The sequence below is a fragment of the Diachasma alloeum genome, unplaced genomic scaffold (assembly GCF_001412515.2).
Source record: "Diachasma alloeum isolate Michigan unplaced genomic scaffold, Dall2.0 Dall_scaffold_00195, whole genome shotgun sequence".
NCBI classification, from domain to species: Eukaryota; Metazoa; Arthropoda; class Insecta; order Hymenoptera; family Braconidae; genus Diachasma; species Diachasma alloeum.
The window spans coordinates 734,759-746,100 of NW_021680360.1; the positions used below are offsets into that span (position 1 = coordinate 734,759).

The window sequence follows — 11,342 nt, forward strand, 5'->3', positions numbered from 1 at the left end:
GAATTCCCCCCCCCCCTCCTCCCCTAATTATAGAAATTGTCCTACATATGCTTCATACAAATTCTTGAATGTTCAAGAATTTTTGATTTTGGAGGCATAATAAGTCGGGAAGTTTCTGTAAGATTTTACTTCTTCGGGAAAAATTACGGGACTTTTTCGTACTTTGTTCGGTGATGAACCTGGGAATGTACTGAACGTTTCAGATTTCTCCTCTTCTATTCCTATAAAAATTTCCGGAAAACGATTCCCCATTGCGGATTACGAAAATTGTTCCGTTATTTTTGCTGAATATTTCCTTCCGTTTACGATCTCAAATTAAGACTTTCGAAAATTTTGCGAAAGCCTTAACTTGAGCCTTGCGAAAGTCTCCATTTCATCACTTGTGCGTAAAGTGAAATTTTACGCACCCCGTGCGTAAAAATCCAATATAATTGTCTACCGAATTCACTAGGTTCTTCTATTAAATTTTTTCGTCCGTTAGCTTTCTCAGGCATGTGACATAGTCAATGTCTGATCATAAACGTTTCTTTCGCATGGTTTTCAACCTCTGCACTGTTAAAGAGGGCGAGAATATTCAAGGATATTCGGCAATAAGACAGATCGCTGGAGGGGATAAAGCGGAAAAAATTGTGCCTTCTTTCGTATTGGTAAAACAAAAATATTTTTTCCTCCAGTAAATTTTCCGTATTGCACGTAGATACATCGATACGAAGAGATAATACCGTCAGGAGGGGTACCCCTCTCCCCAACTATATAAAATCATGTTCTTCCAACGTCATCAACATCAGTGCGATTTTCATACCACATTGAAGATCTAACATGTCGGGCTTCAGTTTATTCTTCCTCCTCGCCATTGCGATGGTCTTCATTGGAGGCAAGTTATTCAATTTTCAAAACGTTAAAGTGAAAAATCGATCGAAATGAGATTGTTTTTCAATTCGGCATTAATCCCATAAATAACACGTACGTGTTGCACACAAAAAACCTAAGCGCTTTACGCTTAACCCCGAGCTTATCTCTGGTGGTTTTTTTCCGTCATGAAAATTGGAATTTAGGCTTCAAAAAGACGTATTTTGCGGTGACAATATAAACGTAAAATGCGCCCAAACAAAGCGTCTTTTACATTTCAATAATCGTATTTCAGTAGCGAAACGGTAAAACGGTTCAAGTCGATTTTGAGTATTCGCCGGTTTTCATTGAATATCTCAGAATGTAAGAGGAATAGTAAAATTTTTGTTATAACCTTTTTTCTAGCGAAAATTCGTTATCTTCTTCAGATTCAGAGATATTCCTCGAAAACTGAGCGAAGTGCTAAGTAGACTTAAACTTTTTTATCGCTTCGCTACTGATTTTATGCATAAGAAATTGTCAATTACGATTTTTATAGGAACGTATTTCATGATTTACTTATGCGTAATTTACGAAAAAAAACTTTGCATTTTGCGCTTAAAATAACTTTTTTCTCCTCGTCGTTAGTAAAATAGGGAAAAAATCAGCGTAATTTTTAAGTATGAAACCGGAAATTGTTAATGTAATCATAATTTACAGTGATTTTGAGCGTAATAATAATACACTCCAGCTTCAGGTGTAAATTCCGCATCAGAAAGCGTAAGAGACGACTTCTTAAACGTAATTTATGTTTAGATCTTTCTGTGTCGGTTCCGGGGGGTGCCTTTAGCCTGAAAATTACTCGTGAAAATTCAAGTGACAAAGCTTGAAATTTTTAACAACAATAAACGTTACATGAAATTTCTGTATATTTCTTCATTGACGAATCAGTTAATTTCTTGAATACTCAAGTAATTGTTTGGAACTTTTCGGAATTTTGAATCTATTGAAAATTTAATTGTATGTGATCAATTTGCACGATGAGTTTAAAAATTCAAGCATTCATTGATAAATCAATGATGTTTTAATATGAAAAACGCAATTTTCTTGAATTTTCAAGATAAATGAGAAATTTAGTGACCGCTTTCATATCAAAATCGTTCGTTTCATATCTCCACCACAACGAAAATTCAGATAATGCTGTGACTGAAATTTCAATAAATTTGAAACAGTGTAGGGGAAAATGTCAAATTTTCTTGGATGTTGCAAACATTTTTAAAAAATTACATTTTCTTATAAAATTTGTTAGATTCAATAACCTAGGAGACTCCCTTTCATTTCGCCCCCGCCCCCCGGGAGAAATCGAGACGAATGACTTCACATAATTGCAAACCATAGTCAGGAATGTTTTCCATGAAACTATGAAATTTTCGCAATTTTACACTTTAACGCGGATTTTGATTCAATGTCTCTGTAATATCATTTGCTGAATTCTCCCGCAGAGATTAACGCTCAACGATGCCCCCCCAATGAAGTATGGAACAGCTGTGGTACGCGCTGCCCATTAACCTGCAGGGAACCTGGTCCAAGACCCTGCACTAGAGTATGAACATTTCTCCAAATAAAACTCGTATCAATCTATTCAGAAGAATTCGAATTGATAAACATTTAAATGCTTCCAGGAGTGCGTCCCAGGCTGTTTCTGTAGGCATCGTTGGTTGAGGAACCATCGCGGTATATGTGTTGCGAGATGTTAGAAGATTTCAAGAATTTCTAAAGCCGTCCCTTCCATCATGAACTTTTCGTACAATTCTTTTTATTTTTTTATAATTCAGATAGTTATTTTCATCACAAGGTCCACAAAGTATTTTCTGACGAATGTGGCTTTATTGGCCGAGCTGAAGGCGAGGCCTATAATCACATTCGTCAGAAAATACTTTGTGGACCTTGTGATGAATGCAATTTTTCGTCAGAAGGCCCGTAAACCGCGATCTAACCGAGCGAAGCGAGGTTAGAATCGTGGTTTACCGGGCCTTGTGACGAAAATTCTTATTTTCGATCTTGAAAAGTTACATTCATAGAATATAAATAATAAAATTACATATTATAATTTATGGAAATATCGATAGAAAATATTTAGTAGAAACAAATTGTCACCTTGGCTAAAGGCCCTCGGACGATAGCCCATTGTAAGGAAATTATTCTTTTGTATTTTTCGTGCAATAAATTCCGTCAAAAATCAAATAAATGGATTGTCACATTTCGAATTTCCTATCCACTTAATTCTGTTGATATTTCTTCTCGAATTTGTAATGCAAGACTAAAAATATGTGGATATCCGAAGTTTCCGGTACACCACCTATTACCTTTTGGCTGATTCTATTGACATGTTCAATAGAAAATATTCAATAGACAAAGTCAACAGAATTCGATTTTTCTATACAACTTATTCTTTTCATATATTTTCCATAGCATTTGCTCGCCTCAAATTTTCCAAGTTTTTTTCATTCTATTTTTTCTTGCCATCAAGGAAATCAAACGAAAAAACTCAGAAAATTTGAGCCGAGGAAATTCTATAGAAAATATCTCAATAGAATAAGTTATATAGAAAAAATGTTAGGGAACCGAAATGTAGCCACTGTATTGTGTTTTCAAATTTTTCCTTTCTGATATATTTCCTCCAACATAAAGATATGATTTATTACTGTAGTGACAAATGTTTCTGCTCAAAGTAAAACACTGAAATGACACAGTTTTCTGCACAAACTTCTGGAGATATTCTCGAGCAGACAAAAAAAAAGAGAAAACAAAGTGAAAATAATATTATACTATATTATAATATTATAATATTATACTCGGTAGAAAAGTGTTACGAATTTACACAGTAATTTATGGGAATATAAAATAGAGATGAAAAATAGATTGAGAAGATTTGTTTTTTCGTTCTTTTAGGATAAACATATTTTCTCTATTTTTTACCGCCGTAATGTGATGATCATAATCAGCTCAGTGTGCATACACCTGTCGCTGTAAAACTAATATTGTCTCTTTGGTCGGAACGAGAAGAGAGATTTTCGTAAACAATGAAGCTGGATGGTTGAAGAGTAAAATCTTTCCCTCATTCACTCTATTATGACAAAAAAGAGATTATTTCCCGTTGTATTATGCGGCAGACGTCAACATAAAGGAGAATATTCGTTAGCAGGCATCCTCGCCACTGTCATCGGCTATAAAAGTGTGTGGTTTCCTTATAATCAGAATCAGTACGGATTTTTGACGATATTGAGAATCTGACATGTCGCGTCTTGGTTTGCTCTTCATTCTCGCTCTGGCGTTAGTCTTCGTCGGAGGTAATTTGTCCAAGTTTCGGGGTCGTTTTTATTTATTCATCAATGATTGGTAAACTTCAGACGCTGAGAACTGATAAGGATCAAATGGGCGAGACGAACAATTTTCACATATATATTTTTTTAAGTTGAATTTCCATGTCTTTTCATGTTTTCTAACAAGAAAAGTGGCCATATTTTTGAGACATATGATAGCCCTAGAATATGAAAATATCGCAAAGGAAAGTGTTCACTCGCACAGTATCGAGATACTGAGGAGGTGATTGAAAAATGTCTTTTTTTATTTTATTTTATTTAAATTGTTTATCGAATAATCAACACTTTATTTATTACACTTGTACATTTGTTTAGAGGATAATATTTTTAATAATGAAATATTTGAAAGTTAAAAAAGGATATCAAACAGTAAAGAAAAATGAATGTCAAATGTAACCGAAACGCGGCGTAATTCATTATTATTTAAACCGATAAGGACGAAAATTATTTACGAGAGGAACTGGTTGAAATGTGAAAATGTTAGGGTTTATATGAAAGAATGCGGACCGTGGAGAAAGACATTTTGGCAAATCGTTCAGATTGGCACGGTAGTCTAAGTTTTTCGGGGATCCCAATGCGACGTTCCTATTGGTTAGGTGATTTGGGCCCAAGTAATGCGTTGGGGTATAATAGAGTCCGCGTGGATAACGAGAATTGGGGTTCGGGAAAATTCAAGGAATTAATAACGACTGGAAAAACCGAGTCATTAAGGAGCGCTGAGGGCATAAAACTGAAAGGTTCTTTGTGTTTGCAGTTATAAACCAACTCAAATGTGACAACTGTTTTGAGTGGAGGGATTAGTGAGGATTTGCGAAGATTAAAATTCGGGAAAATATCGACCGTAATAAAATGTTCGGATAGAAGAGTATTTGAGCGTAATAAAATCGTACTCAAAGAAAAGATTTTGGATAGTAATGACGGTGACAAATGACGGGAAAAATTCAGTCGTTTTTAAACAGGAACGAAGGATTTACCAAATTGTCTGAACATCCGTAATAAAGCGATTTAAGTAAATATTAAAATTCTGTAGAAATTGTAAAGTTTATTCCGCCGGGAATCGTGAATTTAATCTTTTCAAAAGATAAAAAGAAAAACTTCTTCTGCGCCAGAACAGAATGCTTGTCCTAGGTGACGTAGGGCTTTGACTTTGACTTTTTTCCCAAAATGGTTAAGAACTAAAAATTACTACTGAAGACATGTTTCATTAGAATAAAATCAATTTTTAGCAGAATAAATCTTTTCAAATGTCTTTCAAATTTGAAGTTGTTTCAATAACTGATAATTAAAATGATTAATTATTAAAATAATCTTGCATCTGATCGAATCAAGAATATCAACACACAGAAAAACCTAAAAGTAAATTACGATTTACTGAACGTAATTTACGGTTTGCTAAACGTAATTTCTGCTTAACGCCAATATTATGTCGGGTGGTTTTTTTTCCATAATGGACATCGTAATTTAGGCTTCAAAAAGGAGTATTTCACGGTCAAAATAAAAACATAAATTACGCCCAAAAAAAGCGTACCCTCTTTTTCTTCGCCGTTAATTACGAATAAATGAACGTAAAATACGTAAATAAAAATCATCGTAATTTACGAATACGAAACCGTAAATTATGCATACCTAACCGTAATTTACGAATATGAAGTCGTAAATGACATTTATGTAAATGTAATTTACGACTACAAAATCGTAAATTGCGTTTATGAAATCGTAATATACGGCGATTTTGAATGTAATGTACACTTCAACTTCAAGTCTAAAATGCGCTTCAAAAGGCATAAAGGACGACTTCTTGAACGTAATTTACGTTTGGCTTTTTCTGTGTGAACGTTTATTAAATATTAATTATCAGCGCTGATTACTGATCGCCTGTAACACAAAGTTTAAAATAGTTTACCTAAGAATTTGGATCTTCTTCAAATTATTTGCATTTATACTATTACAAAAATCTTTTTTACAGAAATAAACGCTCAACGACGCTGTCGCCGCAATGAGATATGGACCCGGTGTGGCAGCCCCTGTCCACCCGATTGTTTGAATCCTCGGCCACGACCGTGTCCGCCGGTAATGTCATAAGAATTTAATTCAATATAAAATTAACATCGTACCTTCTGGAATGATTTTAATTGATGAACAATTTTATTATTTTAGACGTGCAGGGCCGGCTGCTTCTGCAGGCCTGGTTATCTAAGGAACTTCGCCGGTATCTGCGTTAGAAGATGTTAGAATATAATATGAAAACTTGAAGATAACCTATAATTTTATTTTTCATCACGCTGTGACGAAAAGTGAACTTTTCGGCACGCTCCGCGTGCCTAAAAGTCCAATTTCCGCCACATTGTGATGAAAAATATTGTTCGTAACTCGTGAAAAAATGTTTTTTTAGCTCGTGGGGTTATATCACTCGCCTTCGGCTCGTGATATAAACCTCCCACTCGCCAAAAAACTCTTTCTTGCACTTGTTACGAAATATACTGTAGGGAATAATAATAACGACGGCATGCAACTACCAGATGAAATAAAAACACATTGACTTCCACTAAAATAAAAGTATATTTAAAATGAAAGTTAAATGTCACACAAAATCCAGACACATCTTATCTGCATGATGGTTGGTTAAAAACTAATCTTAAGACTAAGTTTTGGGCACTTCGACTCTGGGCCCGAGCTTACCCCCCACTACAACCCCCACTCCTACGCATACCCAAAATGGCAACATTTTTGGGGGAGGCAAACTCTTAATTTCCCTGCGTGAAATTCCCCTGCATTTCCCCACACGTGCGCGCCAGACTGTCGCCAAAAGGTCTATCCCCAATAAAACCCTCAATAAACCTTACCTAGGCCGTCAGTCTATTACCCTCGGCAAAAAAGGGGTCTTGGCCGAGGGTTTGCTTAAATTTCTTAATTGCTACGATGGGATTTTTCCCGCCCCTACAATACTATTTTATTTTTTCTATTTCATTGGTTTTATCGAAGTAATTCTTTGTAATGATAAGTAATGATTTGAAACCCCTCCTCTAGCCTGCCTCCCCTCCTTTCTTTTCCTCTCATTGTTATCTGCGTTATCATAGCCGTCTTACTCTTAGCTGTGCCCCATTCGAGCTAGGACTACACGGGAAACCATGTAAAATCCCAGTCGCACAGCCGGCCGATTGTGCAGTGCCCTAATATATCCGTCTGTCACACTGACTAGATGGAGACACTAGGCCGCTACACCGTACCTACCGTCCGCAATTTTTGTGCGAGCGAGGTGTTCCTAAACGGTCACCCATCCAAGTACTAACCCAGCTCAACGCTGCTTAGCTTGGATGTCCGCCGGAGTAACACCTCACCCACTTTTTTTTTTAAACATTAAGCCAAATTATTTACATTGTAGATAGTTGAGGGGATTAGTTGCTACTAAAAAAACATGAAAAACGTAGTGACTTATAATAAAGATGGGGCGGAGAGTGCATACGGGCTATGCCCGCTTTGTATCTTATACTTATTAATGTTTAATTTAAAGTGTGTGGTAAATGGTGTTGGGACTGGATGAATGCGCCAGTGGCGTTTACTCGGAGTTGTGGAAATGGCTATTAAACCTGATTTTTAATTATCGTAAGTTACTTAAATCTAAAATAATTACGTATGTACTTGTATGTACAGAGGGGGGAGGAATATGTACAGGGAGGTTTAAGGATTATTGTCCGGGAGCTCAGGGAGTCACGAATATTCCTTGAATTTAGATCTGTGGTTTAATTTATTATCTCTTTCAGAGATTGTCGTGTCGCCGGTTATTAAGTTTTTTTCCGTATTGCAATTTATATTTTGTTTGTATACAATTTTGTTGGGATATCTTCCTCTTTTTACGTGGTATATTATAGGAATATTGTTTTGGTCTTGAATTATATTATTTTTATCCAAGTAAATGACGGCTTCAGGTGGGATAAAGCCACTATTAAGTGTTTTGTGGATATAATTATCGTCTGTATAGAAGGGAGCGCCAATGATGTTGTTAATTTTAATATATTTTGAGGAGTTATTAATGTGATTGCGAATTAAATTCAGAATGAAGCAGTCAATTCTGTGAATATTGGCTTCATCATAAATTTTGTAATTGTTGTAATATTTTTGATAATTAGATTGAACACCTCACCCACCTAACCATTACAGTCGGTTTTTACTACTCTTCCTATAATATTTATGCAATATCGCTATGTCATGATGTGGAACTAAGAATATCGGCTAATGCGGTACAATACCCTACTCATATAATTTGACCTCAGTAATTTTTTAATTATTATTTATTGTACAGATTATAATGAAATAATAGAATACGAAAGAACCCAAAATTGACCGGAAGAATGGTCTGGGTTAAGATGAATCAAATTGTCTCCTCCACAACCAAAAATGTTAAATTTGTGAATGCAATCGGCAGTGTCTATTCGCACGCTCCACGGTAGATTCTCACTCACATCTTGTCTGACATCTCTGCTATGAACTCTAGTTTTGAGCTCTGGATCCAGAGTTGAAAACCAGAGTTGTCACCAGACCAGAGTTGTGGGGTCTAGGAGTCCCCACTGGTTAAAAAATCATCCTTAGAATCATTTGCGCTATATTTCGAGACCCGCTCTTGCACTCGGGCCTCACACCATCAGAAATGTCCTGAGATGGCCGATGAAATCAAGAATTTCCCATTATATCCCGTTCGCTAACTTCGCTATCAAATTTTTTTCCTCCAAACTTTTTTATTTACAATGAAATTTCACCAAAACTTTAAAGAGGAAAAAAAAACAATTGATCAAGATGTTTTTTTTTCTTCATATTAAAATAACAACAATATTTTTTCGTGAATGAATCGTTATATTACGGGTGCAGACGTTGAAACAAGAGGAGTGTTCGGTTAACATTTGCAATCATTATAAAAGGGGCTGCGGCCTCAGTCAATGTCATCAGTACGGATCGTTCATGATATTGAAAAATTAACATGCGGGGTCTCAGTTTGTTCTTCATCTTTTTTGTGGCGATGATCACCATCAGTGGTTAGTTATTCAAGATTTAATGTAAAGGGTTTTAAGAGAAGGAAATATGTCATCAATCAGTAAAATACAATTGCAAATGCCGTACCGAAGTGGTAAAGAATAATAAGTCAATAATAAGTCAATGTTTCTACTTGGGTTATTGAGGAATACCTTAAAATCTAACAGTATGCAATTCTTTTCAATCCTTAAGGGGATACCAAGGTGCAACGTGAAAGTCTTCGGGTGAAAATTTTTACGTTTTTGTAGACTTTGACCAGTTTTGACTGTCTGCCAGCCTCATATATTTGAATAAGTCGAATGATTATAATCAGACAAAAAAATTCTAGGAAACGCGTCATTTAACATGCCATTAGTCGTGCCGTAAGGGCCGTGCCACACCAGCCTAAATCGACATAATGATAAATTTGAAAAATCTTGGAGAAATCTGGAAAAAATCAAGAGTGATCTATATCGTACCCTTGAAGAAGCCCTGTGCAATTTTTTATGTTCAGTGTTACCCTTAATTATAAATTCAACCTCAAAATGCCGTGTTTCTCGGAAAATTCGCCTTATACACGGTACACCGCCCGGAGTTTCAGAATAAAAATTTGAAAATTCAATTACTTAGGGTGAATCGTCCAGTGTTCGAACGAATAAGGTCACAGCTATTTTTGACGTATATTTAAAAATATAACCAAGTCGAAAATTGATTTAAAAATAATTATAACTCCCCTGTACATCTCCATAGATAATAGAAAAAAATATTATGGATATTAATTGACGATACAATTAATGATATGAATACAAAAAGCTGAAAATGTGTGAAAACCCAGTAATTGAAATGCGTATTCTGTAATGGGAATATGCTATTGGTGGCGTGTCATCGAAAACTGTTTTTTCCGCTGGTAATAAGGTAACTTAGACATTTTCAATCATCACAATATCATTTGGAAATGTCATAATTTTATTTTTCATGTATAATGCCTTCTACTAATTTTTTTTATAGAAAAAGTACCAATTAGTTCGATTACTGGTCTGGTTCGAACACTGGTTGGTTCACCCTATGATATTTTTAGTGGATATTTTGATTGGTAGGGCTTCTAGACACTTCAAGATGAGATGTCAAAATTTTGCAAAATTTTTTCAGCCTTTACTGCTGCGTAATTTGAATAATTAGAAAAAGTGCGGCNAGGGATCAAGCTTTTATTGTGCGTTACCGGAATTTTTACTATGCAGCACCGGAATTTTTCTGGTGCTAGACAATTGAACCCACTTTACCAGACGGCACGGTAATTTTTGCCTGAATTTCGCCTGAAAAATTCTGGAATTTTTTTCTCCGTGCGTGGCGCTCATAGCGCGACCAACGGAGTGTTAAAAAATCCCACCAAACAAGCTTTCCTATTCTCGTCCGATATCACCATTCAAGATCGTCTCCATCTCCCGTATGATGTTTCCCACAAATAATTCAAATTTGATTTGCTCAATACTGTTTTCGAACTTTTTCGCAGAGATAAATGCCCAACGTTGCCCTCGCAACGAAGTTTGGAACCGTTGTGGCACCGCCTGTCCGCCGACTTGCAGGAATCCTCGTCCACGATTCTGCACTAGAGTATGAAAACTGTTCCCGAACCCAATTCAATCCATTCTATTCAGAATAATTATAATTAATAAACAATTCTATGATTGCAGCAATGCGTACAGGGCTGCTTCTGTAGACGCGGTTGGTTCAGGAATAACCGTGGCATATGTGTTAGAAGATGTTAGAAGATGATTCCAAAAATTCCAGAGTGCTACTCTTCTCCCGGTTCTCCTGTGGCGTCCTTCGGTGGTGACGATGAAGCTACAAAACCATATTTTCCAAATTTCCCTGCATAGTACATGTTTTGGATGTAAATATATTATTTTTCACAGCAGTATTGACTGTTTTTACTGGAAGTGAAATATTGACATGACGTAGTTATTTGTGCGGTGTTCTTTATCGGATAAAAAGCATAACAAAGTCGGGGAAAGAGAACATTTTCTCATTTCATAACGTATCAGGACGACAAGTTTTTTCTATCCAATATAAATCATCATATTACATTCAAATAAATGACGCATTTGATGAAATAAGACTTTTTGGTAA

The 11,342-nt window shown here is 35.8% G+C and overlaps 3 protein-coding genes across 3 annotated transcripts; all 3 read left to right on the plus strand.

Moving 5' to 3' along the window:
* The first annotated feature begins 698 nt into the window (after positions 1–698).
* Positions 699–2,670, plus strand: LOC107048602 (chymotrypsin-elastase inhibitor ixodidin). The gene is made up of 3 exons (XM_015271841.1): positions 699–874; positions 2,331–2,431; positions 2,511–2,670. Exons 1-3 carry the CDS (start codon positions 820–822, stop codon positions 2,583–2,585), a joined length of 231 nt encoding a protein of 76 aa, XP_015127327.1. The 5' UTR covers positions 699–819; the 3' UTR covers positions 2,586–2,670.
* A 1,401-nt stretch (positions 2,671–4,071) lies between these two features.
* On the plus strand, positions 4,072–6,502 carry LOC107048601 (chymotrypsin inhibitor). The gene is made up of 3 exons (XM_015271840.1): positions 4,072–4,178; positions 6,178–6,281; positions 6,369–6,502. Exons 1-3 carry the CDS (start codon positions 4,124–4,126, stop codon positions 6,441–6,443), a joined length of 234 nt encoding a protein of 77 aa, XP_015127326.1. The 5' UTR covers positions 4,072–4,123; the 3' UTR covers positions 6,444–6,502.
* A 2,681-nt stretch (positions 6,503–9,183) lies between these two features.
* On the plus strand, positions 9,184–10,981 carry LOC107048612 (chymotrypsin inhibitor-like). Its single transcript, XM_015271855.1, has 3 exons — positions 9,184–9,238; positions 10,726–10,826; positions 10,907–10,981. Exons 1-3 carry the CDS (start codon positions 9,184–9,186, stop codon positions 10,979–10,981), a joined length of 231 nt encoding a protein of 76 aa, XP_015127341.1.
* Positions 10,982–11,342: the final 361 nt, after the last annotated feature.